This window comes from Rhinopithecus bieti, unplaced genomic scaffold (assembly GCF_001698545.2).
Source record: "Rhinopithecus bieti isolate Rb0 unplaced genomic scaffold, ASM169854v2 scaffold_5497, whole genome shotgun sequence".
Lineage (NCBI taxonomy): Eukaryota > Metazoa > Chordata > Mammalia > Primates > Cercopithecidae > Rhinopithecus > Rhinopithecus bieti.
In genome coordinates this window covers 1,267,984-1,284,038 of record NW_016805006.1, presented here as the reverse complement: position 1 = coordinate 1,284,038, position 16,055 = coordinate 1,267,984, and the positions used below count along the sequence as shown (strand labels likewise).

Sequence of the window (16,055 nt, the reverse complement as noted above, 5' to 3'; positions counted from 1 at the left end):
TTTTTTTTTTTTTTGGTGGAGATAGGGTCTCACTTTGTCACCCAGGCTGGAGTGGAGTGCAGTGGTGTGATCACAACTTACAGCATCCTTGACCTCCTGGGCTCAAGCGATATTCCCATTTCAGTCTCCCCCGCAACTGGGACTACAGGTGCTTTTCACCAAGCCCAGCTAATTTTTGTATTATTATTATTATTTTTTGAGACAGAATTTTGCTCTTGTTGCTTGAGTGCAATGGCTTGATCTCGGCTCACTGCAACCTCTGCCTCCCGGGTTCAAGCAATTCTCCTACTGCAGCCTCCTAAGTAGCTGGGATTACAGGCATGCACCATCACACCTGGCTAATTTTGTATTTTCAGTAGAGACAGGATTTCTCCATGTTGGTTAGGCTGATCTCGAAGCCCGACCTCAGGTGATCCGCCTGCCTCGGCCTCCCAAAGTACTGAGATTACAGGCATGAGCCATTGCGCCCGGCCAATTTTTGTATTTTTTGTAGAGATAGGGTTTTGCCATGTTGCCCAGGCTGGTCTCAAACTCCTGGGCTCAAGTGGTATGCCCACCTTGACCTCCCAAAGTGCTGGGATTACTCAGTCTATACGTGGATTTTGACTTCATTGGGGGACGGGGGACTCAGCACCCCTACCCTCCACATTGTTCAAGGGTCAACTGTACTTCTTCTCCTTTCAATCTTTATCTCGTTTATTTTTCTTTCCTAATTGCACTGTCTAGGGCCTCTAGTACAGTGTTGAGTATAAGTTTTAAGTTTGGGCATTTTTGCCTTGTTCTGCCTCATAGGGAGGAAGCATTCAGTCTTTTACCATAATTAGCTACAGTATTTTCATAGACATCCTTTATTCTTGATTTGCTGAGTTTTAAAAATAAAATAGCTATTGCATTTTAGCAAATGCTTTTTTAACATATGTTGAAATGATCATATGATTTTTCGCCTTTATTCTGTTACTGTTGGCAAGTTATAATCGATTTTTCCAATGTTAACCCATCTTACATTTGTGGGATAAACCCTATATTTTAGTGGTTGATTATCCTTTGTATATTGTGGAATCCAATTTGCTAGTCTTTGTATTTTTGTTTTCTTTGTAAAGCATTTTTATATGTACATTCCTGAGGAGGATTAATGTATAGTTTTCTTGTAATTTCTTAGTCTAGTTTTGATTGCCTCAGAATGAGTTGGTACTTATTGCCTTCTCTTCTGTTTTTTAGAAAAGCGTGTAAGGCCGGACGTGATAGCTCATACCTGTAATCCTAGCACTTCGGAAAGCTGAGGCAGGTGGACTGCTTGAACTCAGGAGTTTGAGACCAGCCTGGGCAACATGACGAAACCCTGTCTCCACAAAAAATACAAAAAATTAGCTGGGCATTATGGCATATGCCTGTAGTCCCAGCTGCTTGGGAGGCTGAGGTGGGAGGATCACCTGAGCATAGAAAGTCAAGGCTGCAGTGAGCTATGATGGCTCCACTTTACTCCAGCTTGCATGAAAGAGTGAGACTCTGTCTCAAAAAAAAAAAAGTTTGTGTAGAATTGATGTTATTATTATTTTTAGAGCCAGGGCCTTGCTCTGTCACCCAAGCTGTAGTACAGTGGTGCCATCATAGCTCACCGCAGTCTTGAATTATTTTGTTTAAAGGCTCCTTCCACTTCAGTCTCCAGAGTATCTAGGACTATAAGTGTGTGCCACCAAGCCCAGCTAATAATAATAATATTATCATTATTTTTGAGATGGAGTCTTGCTCTATTGCCCAGGCTGGAGTGCAGTGGTGTGATCTCGGCTCACTGCAACCACCGCCTCCTGGGTTCAAGTGATTCTTGTGCCTCAGCCTCCCCAGTAGCTGGGATTACAGGCGCGGCACTACACCCGGCTAAATTTTGTATTTTTTAGTGGAGACGGGGTTTCACCATGTTGGCCAGGCTGGTCTCGACCTCCTGATCTCATGATCCGCCCACCTCAGCCTCCCAAAGTGCTGGGATTACAGGCGTGAGCCACCAGGCCTGGACTATTTTTTTTTTTTTAAATAGAGACAGGATCTTGCTGTGTTGCCTAGGCTGATCTTGAACTCCTGGTCTCAGGTGATCCTTCTACTTTGGCCTCTCAAAATACTGGGATTATAGGTGTAAGCCACCATGCCCAGCCCTGTCTTTTTTTTTTTTCCCCTTAAATGTTTGATATTATTTAAATGGTGTGGCTAGAAGCTATGTTGAAATGGGCCAATGAATGACAGATATATAAGGAAATAGCCAGGATGGACAACTTTGAGAATTCTGTCTATTAAGAGAAGAGAGGATAGTCACTGGAGAAGTGTAAAGATTGAATCAGGCATTAAAGAAATACTGTTGTTTTCTTGACTGACATTATGTCTTTTAAGTTAGCTTCTGTGTTACTTAATTGTATTGCAGATACATCAAGAAATCTGGAATTTCATGAAATACATAGCACTGGGAATGAACCACCTTTGCTGATTATGATTGGCTACAGTGATGGAATGCAGGTCTGGAGTGTCCCTGTAAGTACACATGTGGTTGAATACCTAAAACATTATACTTCCCAGCATGTTAGCTTATGTGAAATCTGTAGATACTTTTTTTTTTTTTTGGAGACAGAGTCTCATTCTGTTGCCCAGGCTGGAGTGCCGTGGCGCGATCTCGGCTTACTGCAAGCTCTGCCTCCCGGGTTCACGCCATTCTCCTGCCTCAGCCTCCAGTGTAGCTGGGATTATAGGCACCCACCACCATGCCTGGATAATTTATTGTATTTTTAGTAGAGATGGGGTTTCACCTTGTTAGCCAGGATGGTTTCGATCTCCTGACCTCGTCATCCGCTTGCCCCTGCCTCCCAAAGTGCTGGGATTACAGGCATGAGCCACCACGCCTGGCCAACGTTTTTTAAGTTAAAAAAATGTTTATTTTTTGATAAGTCACTTCTGATGAAGTTTGGTCTTCCATTCTGTTCTGTTTTTTTTGAGACAGAGTCTCTGTCACCCAGGCTCGAGGGCAGTGGCATGATTGTAACTCACTCTGTCCTCTAGTGATCCTCCTGCCTCAGTCTCTGGAGTAGTTGGGACTACAGGCACGTGCTACCACACCCAGCTAATTTTTAATACTTTTAAATGGACACAGGGGCCTACTGTGTTGCCCAGGCTGCTTTTGAACTCCTGGGCTCAAGTAATCCTCCTACTTGGCCTCCTAAAGTGTGGGCGTTACAGGCATGAGCCACTGTGTCTGGCCAATTCTGTTTTTATAATTATCATATTATTAAGTATCTAAGATGTGGGATTTTTTTTTTAACTTGGCTTTACTTTGCAGAGGTAGAAGAATCATGCTGGTATGTCACGAAATTACAAGTGTTCTTTTTCTTTTGCCTTTTGGGAAGTGTAGTTGACATGTTTCAAGGTCTTGCAATGTTCTTTGTAATTTTGGTATTGTTCCAAAGGCATGCAGAAAGTACTGAAAATTTGGTAGTTTTTTTTTTCTTACTGAGAGGAATATTTCTAGGTTTTGATAAAACAAAAGGGTTTTGTAAATGTAAATTTTTCTTATTAATAGAGACTACATTTTGCTTCATTATGCTGTTTGTTGACAGAATTGAAGACAAAGAGGAAGCTATACGTTTAACAAGAGGGTTGAGCCTGTGTGATTGGGGTGTTGACTGGATTGAACACATTCCTTTGGTGGTACTCAGGTTGCTTTAACTGCTCGCTTGTTTTGGTTATAATTAGAGGCATTACTTTTAATAGTTTAAAGTTAATTTCTGTTTATCTTTGAGTGCTTAAGGTCTTTAGTCTTTATTCCTCCTTATGCCTAGATTGTATTTTGAGAGGCTTGAATTTTTTTTTTTTTTTTTTTTTTTGAGACAGAATCTTGCTCTGTGGCCCAGGCTGGAGTGCAGTGGTGTGATCTCGGCTCACTGCAAGCTCCGCCTCCTGGGTTCACGCCATTCTCCTGCCTCACCCTCCCGAGTAGCTGGGACTACACGTGCCTGCCACCATGCCCGGCTAATTTTTTGTATTTTTAGTAGAGATGGGGTCACTGTGTTAGCCAGGATGGTCTCGATCTCCTGACCTCGTGATCCGCCCGTCTCGGCCTCCCAAAGTGCTGGGATTACAGGTGTGAGCCACCGCGCCCAGCCTGGGTGACAGAGTGAAACCTTGTCTCAGGAAAAAAAAAAAAAAGAATCTGGGAAAATAAGCTTCTTATGTTTCACTGATTGAGCTCTCATTATGGTCAAAGAGGTTTATATACATATTATCTCATCTAATGTAGAAGTTACCTTGTTTTACAGGTGGTAAGGTCACACTGCTTTTAAGAGGTGGAAGTAGAATTTTAACCTAGTTATGTCTGAATTCAAATTCAAAGCCCATGATCTAAGAGCTATACTTCATCACTTTTCAAATGTGATTGCTAAAGATATGACATGCGAGTAGTTTTGTAGTTTAGGTTCAGTTTTTGTAGAGGTGAAGGGAATTTTCCTTTCTCCCTCTGAAATAAATTGACAATAGCTTAACAGGAGGAAAAAGCATACACATGCACGAGAGCCACATAAAATGAGACTCAAAGAAGGGCCAGATGGCTGAAGCTTACATAGTGCTCTCTTCATAGGGGAGAAGGAAAAGGAGGAATGTAGTCAATTTTGAGAGTTAGTAAGTCATTCTCAAGAAAGTTGAAGGGGCCCAAAGAGCAGAAAATCGTTTCTAAGTGATTCTCTTGGAAATGGGACCTGAGCAGAGATGATAGCCTGTGACAAAGTCTGTCTAGGTGTGATGTCGTTTCTCGGTTTTCCTTCCTGCAATTTGAGATTAATCTTCTCTGGTTGAAGAAATTTCAGAGAGGGGAGAGGGAGGTAATTGTGTTTCTTCTAGAAGAGCTTCAGGAAAGGGAACTTTAGAGAGTTCCACCTTGTGCTTGTGAGGGAGAAGCAGGAGAACATCAGAAGTCCTTGGTTCTGAGGGCTTCTGAGGCCTTTTAATTTCCTTTAGCTCAAAATGCTCCGCATGCCAAAATGCCGGAATTTGGAATATCGTTTTTTGAGCCCCAGTGTTTTCATTTGTAAAAGATTAGGATGTACCTTCAAATACTCATAATTATCTTTTATGTTTTACTCCGTTAGCCATTACTGTGTTGGAACCCTTCTGAAACTTATAACCATTATTCATTCAATGAGCATATGCTAGACAGTGGGCAGCCTGTTTGCCAACCTGAAAAAAATGACTCTCATGGATCTTTATAGTCTGTAATTCATACAGTTGGCCCTCTATGTATGTGTTTTGCACATCTGCAGATTCGACCAACTGTGGATTGAAAATATTTGGAATTAAAAAAGAGGGTGGTTGTGTCTGTACTGAACACACATAGAGTTTTCTTTCTTGTCATTATTTCCTAAACAATGCAGTATGACAATTATTTACATAGCATTTACATTGTACTAGGTATTATAAGTAAGTAAGAGATGATTTAAAGTATATGAGAGGATATGGAAAGGTTGTATGCAAATACTGTGCCATTTTATGTAAAGTACTTGAGCATCATGGACTTTGGTATCCATGGGTGGTTTGTGGAACCAATCCCCCACAGATGCTGAGGGACAATTTGCATTTGCATTTACTTTTCTTTTTTTTGGAGTGCAGTGGGGGCGATCTCAGCTCACTGCAACCTCTGCCTCCCGGGTTCAAGTGATTTTCATGTCTCAGCCCCCTGAGTAGCTGGGACTACAGGTGTGAGCCACCATGCCAGGCTAATTTTTGTGTGGTTTTTTTTTAGTAGAGACGGGGTTTCACCACGTTGGCCAGGTTGGTTTTGAACTCCTGACCTCAAGTGATCAACCGGCCTTGGCCTCCCAGAGTGCTGGGATTACAGGTGTGAGCAACCGTGCCTGGCCTGCTTTTTAAAAATACAGATGATATCTCACTATGTTGCCCAGATTGGTCTTGAACTCCTGGCCTCAGGCCATCCTCCTGCTGTGGCTTCCCAAACCACTGGGATTACAGATGTGAGCCATCATGCCTAGCTATGTCTTTGCTTTTGAGTAAGTGTAGGTGGGCAGAAAATCAACCCCTGTCCAAACCTTAGCTTAGTTTTTGCTTGTAGTATATACTCAGGACTCCCTCTTGTTGAGTATAATATAACTGTCCCACAGTGGCTCATGTCTGTAATTCCAGCACTTTGGAGGCCAAGGCAAGCAGGTTACTTGAGGTCAAAGAGTTTGAGACCATCCTGGCCAACATGGTGAAACTCCATCTTTACTAAAAGTACAAAAATTAGCCAGGGATGGTGGTGGGCACCTGTAATCCCAGCTACTTGGGAGGCTGAGGCAGGAAAATTGCTTGAGCCCAGGAGGCGGAAGTTGCAGTGAGCCGAGATTGCGCCACTGCACTCTTGCCTGGGAAACAGAGTGAGACTGTGTCTCAAAAAGAAAGACAAAACTGTCCCACCTGGAAGTCTCAGGTTAAGAAAATAAGCATATCTTAAACATTTAAAAAAATTGTCTATTGAAGTGCATAGATGTGAATGGAACTTAGATGATGTCTAGGAATATCGTTAATTAGAGTCAGCTCAAAAGCAGAACTGTGCAGTAGTTTACTCCCCAATCTCTACTGCTTTGTATATGACACCAGCTTTCCTAGCTTTCCTGAGCTGTCAGATCCCTTCTTTAAACACACCAGATTTGACATAGAATGATTGTTATGTTGGCGTTCCAGATAAACAACCCTTTTTTCCAACCATCCCTAACAATGTTATTGACTCTTTTTTGGTGAGGTAAGTATAAGCTTTCTTGCTTAAAATTCTTAATTAAAAAAATAAAATTATCTTCGTATATATTTTAAAAACCAAATAGTGGGGTGAGATTCAAATATGAAAAAAATGAAGTTCTATACGCTGCCTTTCTTTTTTTTTTTGTTTTGGAGACTCTTGCTCTGTCGCCCAGACTGGAGTGTGGTGACGCGATCTTGGCTCACTGCAACCTCCACCTCCGGGGTTCAAGCAGTTCTCCTGCCTCAGCCTCCTGAGTAGCTGAGATTACAGGCATGCATCACCACACCCAGGTAATTTTTGTATTTTTAGTAGAGATGGGGTTTCACCACATTGGCAAGGCTGGTCTCAAACTCCTGACCTCACGTGATCCACCTGCCTCAGCCTCCCAAAGTGCTGGGATTACAGGCGTGAGCCACCACACTTGACCTCAAAATATCATACTTTTTGAAGTTTTCTTCTCCCAGTTTTAGATAGATTGGTGCCATGAACTACAAAGTTCTGTTTTGTTTTATTTTTTATTTTTGATACGGAGTCTTGTTCTGTCACCCAGGCTGGAGTGCAGTAGCATGATCTCGGCTCACTGCAGGCTCTGCCTCCCGGGTTCAAGCGATTCTCCTGCCTCACCTTGCTGAGTAGCTGGGATTATGGGCACGCGCCATCACATCGTGCTCATTTTTGTATTTTTAGTAGAGACAGGGTTTCACTGTGTTGGTGAGGCTGGTCTTGAGCTCCTGACCTCGTGAACTGCCTGGCTCAGCCTCCCAAAGTGCTGGGATTACAGGCATGAGCCAACGTGCGCGGCCACGAACTATGAAGATTTAAATGGTGTTCATTTATTCAGGACATGTCTGGGATATACAGTGGTGAGCACAACAGATGTGGTCTTTGCTGTCATGGAGCTAGTAGGAGAGAGATATTTAAATAAAAATAAATGCATATACAACTTAAGTTGTAATATGAGAAAAAGGATGACATATTATGACAAGGAAGTGGCATATAAGCTAAAAAATACTTAGGGTAAGACTGGAACAATAAACAGTAAACAGAGGTTCTGAGATGAAAGCGTTCTTTTCTGTATAGTTAGAGATTGATTTAGATTTCTCAAATTGTTTCTCTTTAAAGAGTATTGAGGCCGGGCATGGTGGCTCATGCCTATAATCCCAACACTTTGGGAGGCTGAGGGTGGTGTATTGCTTGAGGCCAGCAGTTTAGGAGCAGCTTGGGCAACATGGTGAGATCCCATCTAACCAAAAACCACAAAAATTCAGGCTGAAAACAGGAGGATCACTTGAACCTAGGAGGTCGAGGCTGCAGTGAGCTGTGATTGCGCCACTGCACGCCAGCCTGGGTGACAGAGCAAGACCCTCTCAAAAAAAAAAGAAGAAAGAAGAATATTGAGATAAATATCTTTATGGTCATATAATTTGGAGAGATCAATAAAAGTAAGGCTTCTGATAGATTTTCCAAATTACATTCTTTTACAGCCATGTCATTTGTACTTATCCCATACATTTATTAATTCATTCACTCAGCAAAGATTTATTAATTGTCTATTACATGCCAGACTGTGTTGAAGGTGCTGAGACAACACTGAACAAAACAAAGTCATTCTCCTTGTGGAATTTTCATTCTGGTAGGTGGGGAAGATAGATTTAGTAAATGTGTACCATGTTAGATGGTGATAGATGTTATGTATGGTAGGGGGGTTGGTGTTGTCGTGGGTTGCTGTTCTATATAGGATGGTCTGGGAAAGCCTCTCAAAGATCCAGTGACATAGTGGAGTGGTGTGAAGTTATCCATATGGGTATTTGAGGGAGGAACACTCCAAGCCAGTATAAACACTCTGTGGTGCAGAATATGTTTCTTATATTTAAGAACAGTAAGGAGGCAGTTTAGCTGGAGTTAGGGGAGCAAAGCAAAGAGTAAGAGATTATGTCCAAGAGGTGGCAGTTGGCTAGGGCTTTGTTTTAGCCCTTGTAAGGACATCTGAAATTTCAAATATAGAGCAAAGTTGGAATTTTACAGTGAAAATACTTATACCCACTATCTAGAGCAGCAGTCCCCAGCGTTTTTGGCACCAGGGACCGGTTTTGTGGAAGATAGTTTTCCCACGGGGTGGGAATAGTTTCAGTATGATTCAAGCACAGTAAATGTATTGTTCAGTTTATTTCTATTATTATTACATTGTAATATATAATGAAATAGTTATACAACTCACCATAATGTAGAACCAGTGGGAGCTCTGAGCTTGTTTTCCCACAACTAGATGGTCCCATCTGGGGGTGATGGGAGACAGTGACAGGTCATCAGGCATTGGATTCTCATAAGGAGCATGCAGTTTAGATCCCTGGCATGCGCAGTTCACAATAGGGTTCGCATGCCTATGAGAATCTAATGCTGCTGACCTGACGAGAGGCAGAGCTTAGGCAGTACTGTGCGTGATGGAGAGCAGCTGTAAATACAGATGAAGCTTTGCTTTTGCTTGCTTGCTTCTCACCTCCTGCTGTGAGGCCTGGTTCCTAACCAGTGCCTGGCCCAGGGATTGGAGACCCCTCAACTAGAGTATACCCTTAAAATTTTCCTATACTTTCTTTTTCCAGTTTTTTTTTTTTCAGGCAACCCTCAGAACCAGAACGGGTTCATAGAGCTGCCTACTATACTTTCTCATGTCCATCTTATTCGGTGCATTTCAGAGGAATGCAAACATCAATATGCTTTCCCCTAACTACTTTTGCATGCATATAATTAACTAGAGTTCAATATTTGGTTAGTTTTTTTTGTTTTTTTAGACAGAGCCTCGCTCTATTGCCCAGGCTGGAGGGCAGTGGTGCGATCTCTGCTCACTGCAGCCTCTACCTCATGGGTTCAATCGATTCTCATGTCTCAGCCTCCAGAGTAGCTGGGATTACAGGCACATGCCACCATGCCTGGCTGATTTTTGTGATCTTTTAAATTTTAGCTATTTTGGTAGGTTATACCTTGAGGATTTACTTAGCATTAGCATTTCCCTGATGACTAATAATGTGGAGTACTTTTTCATGTTTCTTGGCCGTTTGTATATATTTTAGCAATTATTTGTATAATTTTGTTGCCCAGTAAAAATTTTAGTTGCCGGGTGTAGTGGCTAAACCTGTAATCCCCAGCACTTTGGGAGGCTGAGGTGGGCAGATCACAAGGTCAGGAGATCGAGACCATCCTGGCTAACATGGTGAAATGCCATCTCTACTAAAAATACAAAAAATACAAAAAAATTAGCCCGGCGTGGTGGCGGGCACCTGTAGTCCCAGCTACTTGGGAGGCTGAGGCACGAGAATGGCGTGAACCCAGGAGGTGGAGCTTTCAGTGAGCCGAGATTGCACCATTTCACTCCAGCCTGGGCTACAGAGCAAGACTCTGTCTCAAAAACACCACCACCACCACCACCACCACTACTTAGTTGTAGAAGCCATTGGAGGATTTTGAATAGAGGTAATATCACTTTTAAAAATAAGAAAGGTATGTGAAGAGCAGATTTGGGTGGAAAGGTAGTAAATTTGGTTTTAAATGTGCGAACCGTAGACTGTTGCTGGTCCATGAACTGGTGATAGTGAATCATTTGTTATTGGCAGCAAAAAGGTAAAGTGCAGAAAATGAGAGTAAGCTTTTAGAAACCTGTAGTATTTGCCAGTGCATACTCTCCAAACATATGTATATAGTTTACAGAAGTATCATTTGTGCCAGCTTTTAGAAAAATAAAAGGAAATTGGTCTTTTATGACAAATGGTTTGAAAAACACTATCATCAAGGCATCCAGTTGGAGAAGGAGTTGTTTTTGAGAAGTATGTTTAGACATGCAATCATGTATTATTTTATTTCACACAAATAACATTTCTGTGATTATTAACGTTCATTTTAGCATTATACATTCTTTGTAGTCATGAGAATAAGATACAGAATTTTCAAGGAGGAGATTTGAATTGCAGAATGAGGAGTTGGACTTATTCTTTCAGCCATAATAATTTGGACTCATTGAGAAGCTTTTGGAAACATACATTCCAAAAACTGTCTGTAATATTGATTTTGTGGTTGCAGTGGGATGAATAGCAGGAGAAAAGAAAAGGTTATAAGGCTAGTTAGGAGTGAATTTCAACACTGTCTAAATGTTAGATGTTCAGAGCCTGAAGTAAGTTTGTTACTGTGAGAGGATTACCAAAAACCATGGTAAGTGGTTAGACATTTAGAAGAGAAGAAAGTCAAAGATGTTTCCAGAGTCTTGACCTGGGGACTGGTGCTGCTTAGTATGAAAGATGGCATCATTTTAGCAGAAATAGAATTTGATTATTAGACTTAGACTATGTTAAAAATCATGAAAAGCAAAAATTGTATAGCATCTTGTCTTACAAGTAATAAAGGGTTTTCACTTAAAGTTTCAGTGGTAAAAGTCTTCTGATATTTTCCTGTAATTTTTGCTATCTGTTTAAATGCCTACTTAGTTTTCTCTTCTTTTCTTTTCTTTTTGAGACATAGTCTTGCTCTGTCACCCAGGCTGGAGTGCAGTGGTGCAATCATGGCTTCAACCTCCTGGGCTCAAGCGATTCCCTCACCTCAGTCTCCCGAGTAGCTGGGACCACAGGCATGCGCCACCATGCCCAACTAATTTTTGTGGTTTTTTTTTTTTTTTTTTTTTTTTTTGTAGAGGTGGGGTTTTGCCATGTTGCCCAGGCTGATCTTGAACTCTTGAGCTCAAGCAATCCTCCTGCCTTGGCCTCCCACAGTGCTGTGATTACAGGCATGAGCCACTGCGCCCAGCATCTTATCTTCTTTTGAAATGCTTAATTTTTTCTAAAAAAAAATGGAGAGTATATTTATTACAGCACCTAAAATATGGCAGTTGTATTGTGTGAAACAGTATACAGTTGGCCCTGGGTATCCATGGATTCTGAATACGTGGATTCAGTCAATATGGATAGAAAATATTTGGGAAAAAAGTAAAAAATAATTCAACAATAAAAAATAACACAAATAAAAATGACAATATAGCTATTTACATAGCACTTACATTGTATTAGGTATTATAAGTAATTTAGAGATGATTTAAAGTATATAGGAGGATGTGCATAGGTTATATATTCATAGTTTATGTGCAGATACCATGCCATTTTATAAAAGGGGCTTGAACATTGGAGGTTTTGGTGTCCACAGGGATTCTGGAACCGATCCCATGCGGATACAGAGGGATGACCGTATTTTCGTTTCAAAAGTTAGTATTTGTAGTGTTTTCTTGGAGCTGTGTATATGCGGTACTTCAATGACCTAACACTAGGTGTCGCTACCACATTGATCTAAGAAAAGTGCATCTGCTCCTTGAAAGGAAATTTTTGCCCTAAAGCTTTTGTGTAGTTTTTATACACTAAAAGCTTTAGAGCAAACATGCAAGGGCATTCTTGAGGTAAATACCAATTAGTCTACTATTTATTAGAGGTTAGGTGCCAATAGACCTTGCCATGTTAAGATTGTTAGCCAGGAAACAGTTTTTATGGGTTTCATTTGGGAGTAATATAAAGTTAGTGATTTGGGTACACTGGCAAGCAGAGAGAGGTTGAATATGGATGGAGTCCAGTGAAAAAAATTGCCTTTGTTGAGAATAGGACTTTATTTTCTTTGGTGCATTATCTTCTTCCTGGAAAGAGAAGTAATAGGTGGATCCTTAGACATCTGCAGTGGGAGGGAATTGGTTGTTATGGATGAATAAAAGCAGAAATGAAGAGTAATACTGAAGAAACTTCTGGAATTTACTCATATTGGTGGATTAAAATATCTTTTCCTGTAGTATGTTTCTTAAAGTATCACTTCAGAGAAGTCTTGCATCTGAAACTTAATTTTTCCCTGTGTGCAAATAGTGGCGTGACTCTTGTTGATTTGACGTAGGCAGTAGACATTACTGTGAGTTTGAAATTTATCATTGTAAGTTTGACTCTTTCTTATTTGAGATCTTTTTGATGATTTTCTACTCTAAAACAGTATATTATTTGGACCTAAGCTGATTTATAAGTCTGTGGAATGCAATTTTTTTCTGATAAATGTTAGTTGAGATATACATACAGTAAAATGCACAAATCTTATGTGCATAGATTGAGATATATATACATTATATATACATTATATATATATATATATATATATATAAAACATTCTAACCATCATCCTGGATTAAGATCTAGAACATTTCCAGTACCTCAAAAGAATCCCTCGTGCCACTTCCTTGGCCATACTACCCTCTTTCCATCTCCAAGTAACCGTTATTCTGCTGTTCTGACTTCTATCACCACAGATTTGTTTTTTTCTATGCTTGAATGTCTAAAAAATACGGTCATAGATTTAAAAAGTATACTTTTATTTCTGGCTTGTCTCTTAACATTATGACTGTAAGATTTGTTTTTATGCTATTGTGTGTAACATTAATTTTGCTGTGTAGTATCTATCATGTGAATACAATAATTTTTTTAAAATCCATTATATGACTGATAGACATTTTGTTGTTTCCAGTTTTGAGTATTAATAAAGTTGCTATGAAAATTCTTGTATATGGTAATTTTGTCATAGACATAAACAAAAAATGGTAATTTTTGCTGTATATAGACACTCATTTGTCTTGGGTGTTGATCTAGGAGTAGATTTATTGTGTCATAGGATAAGTACATGTCTACCTTTAGTAGGTACTCCCACATAGTTTTCAAAAGTGGTTTTGCCAACTTTGTACTCTCACCAGAAGTATTTGGAATTTCTGTCTGTTCTGCATTCTCAGCAGCACTTGGTATTGTCAGTCTTTTCAGTTTTGGCCATTCTGTTGTGGATGTGTTGATATCTTCCGTGAGGCTGTGAGGTTTTAAAAATGCTTTTAAGGGGGCTTGGCATGGTGGCTCATGCCTGTAATCCCAGCACTTTGGGAGGCCGAGGTGGGTGGATCACAAGGTCAAGAGATCGAGACCATCCTGGCCAACATGGTGAAACCCCGTCTCTATTAAAATACAAAATTAGCCGGGCGTGGTGGCGGGCGCCTGTAGTCCCAGCTACTCGGGAGGCTGAGGCAGGAGAATCACTTGAACCTGGGAGGTGGAGGTTGCAGTGGGCCGAGATTGTACCAGTGCACTCCAGCCTGGTGACAGAGCAAGACTCCGTCTCCAAAAAATAAAAAATGCTTTTTAGGCTGGGCACAGTGGTTCATGCCTGTAATCCTAGCACTTTGGGAGGCTGAGGTGGGAGGAGCCTTTGAGATTAGAAGTTTGAGACCAGCCTGGGCACCATAGTGAGATCCCGTCTCAACCAAAAATAAAACATTAGCCGGTCCTCGTGGCATGTGCCTGTGGTTCCGGCAACTCAGGACGTTGAGGGGAGAGGATCACTTGAGTCTGGGAGATCAAGGCTACAGTGAGCTATGATCATGTTACTGCCCTCCAGCCTGGGCATCACAGTACACAGTAAGACCCTTTTTCAAAAAATGCTTTTTATTTTGCAATAAATTTCAAACTTCCAGAAAACTTTATAATGTATACAAGGTATTCCTGTTGCCCATCATGGAGATTCACCAATCATGGATTTTGCCTTATTTGTTTGTCATTCTCTCAGTCTGTGTATCTATGCATATATTTTCTGAACCATAATTTCCATAAATTTATTATTGTTTTTGAGATGGAGTCTCGCTCTGTTGCCCAGGCTGGAGTGCAGTGGCGCGATCTCGCCCACTGCAACCTCTGCCTCCTGGGTTCAAGCAATTCTCCTGCTTCAGCCTCCTGAATAGCTGGGACAACAGGCATGTGCCGCCATGCCCAGGTAATTTTTTGTATTTTTAGTAAAGATGGGATTTTGGCATGTTAGCCAGGCTCTTCTTGAACTCCTGGCCTCAAGTGATCCAGTCACCTCGGCCTCCCAAAGTACTGGGATTACAGGCGTGAGCCATCGTGCTTGGCCTGTTTTCATAAATTATTTAGTATAATTTCCTAAGAATAAATGTATAACCATAGCACTGTCATCAAATCCAGGTCATTTAAATTTGACCCAGTAGTATTGTGGTTCAGATTTTTTATCTTTTGCTCTATTATTATTTCTTTTTGTATCTTTGTTTACTCCAAGGACATGAAAATATTCTTTTAGGCTGGGTGTGGTGGCTCATGCCTGTAATCCCAGCACTTTGAGAGGCCAAGGCAGGCGGACCACTTCAGGTCAGGAGTTCAAGACTAGCCTGGCCAACATGGTGAAACCCATTGCTACTAAAATACAAAAATTAGCTGGGCATGATGGTATGTGCATATAATCCCAGCTACTTGGGTAGCTGAGGCATGAGACTTGCTTGAACCCGGGAGACACAGGTTGCACTGAGCCGAGATCGTACCACTGTACTCCAGCCTGGGTGACAGAGTGAGACTCTGTCTCAAAAAAAAAAAAAGGCTGGGCATGGTGGCTTATGCCTGTAATCTCAGCATTTTGGAAGGCTGAGGCGGGCTTATCACCTGAGGTCAGGAGATCGAGACCATCTTGGCCAACACAGTGAAACCCCATCTTTACTAAAAATACAAAAATTAGCCAGGCGTGATGGCACACACCTGTAAGCCCAGCTACTTGGGAGGCTGAGGCAGGAGAATCATTTGAACCTGGGAGTCGGAAGTTGCAGTGAGCCAAGATCACCACTGCACTCCAGCCTGGCGACAGAGTGAGACTTTGTCTCAAAAAAAAAAATTCCTTTTCTTTTAGAGGGTTGTATTTACCTTTAGGTTTAAGATTCATTAAAACAACAAATAACAAACAAAAAAACCCCAAAATTTTGTATGTGTATGGTATGAGATGGGGTCAGGGTTATTTCTTTTCATTTCGTTTCCTTATTTTTTAGAGACAGAGTCTCATTCTGTTGCCAAGGCTGGAGTGCAGTGGTGCTGTTATAGCTCACTGCAGCCTCCAAGTCCTGGACTCAGGTGATCTTCCTGCTTCAGACTCCTGAGCAGCTAGTACTATAAGCATGTGCCCCCGTGCCCGGCTACTTAAAATTTTTTTTTTTTTTTGTAGAGAGGGGCTCTCATTATGTTGCGCAGGCTGGCCTTGAACTCCTGGCCCAAAGCAGTCCATCTGCCTAAGCTTTATTTCTTATTTATCTCTATTTTAGAATAATGATACCCAATTGATTCAGCACCATTTCCTGAAAAGACCATTCTTTACCCAATTAATTGGAATAATACCATAGATGTGTGGGTAATTCTTATACTCTATTTTTTCATTGGTTTAATTGTCTACTTTTGAATTCTTTTTTTTTTTTTTTTTTTTTTTT

The 16,055-nt window shown here is 41.1% G+C and overlaps 1 protein-coding gene across 1 annotated transcript in view; it reads left to right on the top strand.

Moving 5' to 3' along the window:
• Window positions 1–16,055, top strand: part of BCAS3 (BCAS3 microtubule associated cell migration factor) — a 749,063-nt gene that overhangs the window by 26,386 nt on the left and 706,622 nt on the right. The window contains exon 5 of the mRNA XM_017870817.1: window positions 2,411–2,517. Within this exon, the coding sequence (XP_017726306.1) occupies window positions 2,411–2,517 (107 nt within the window). The remainder of the gene's footprint in view (window positions 1–2,410; window positions 2,518–16,055) is intronic.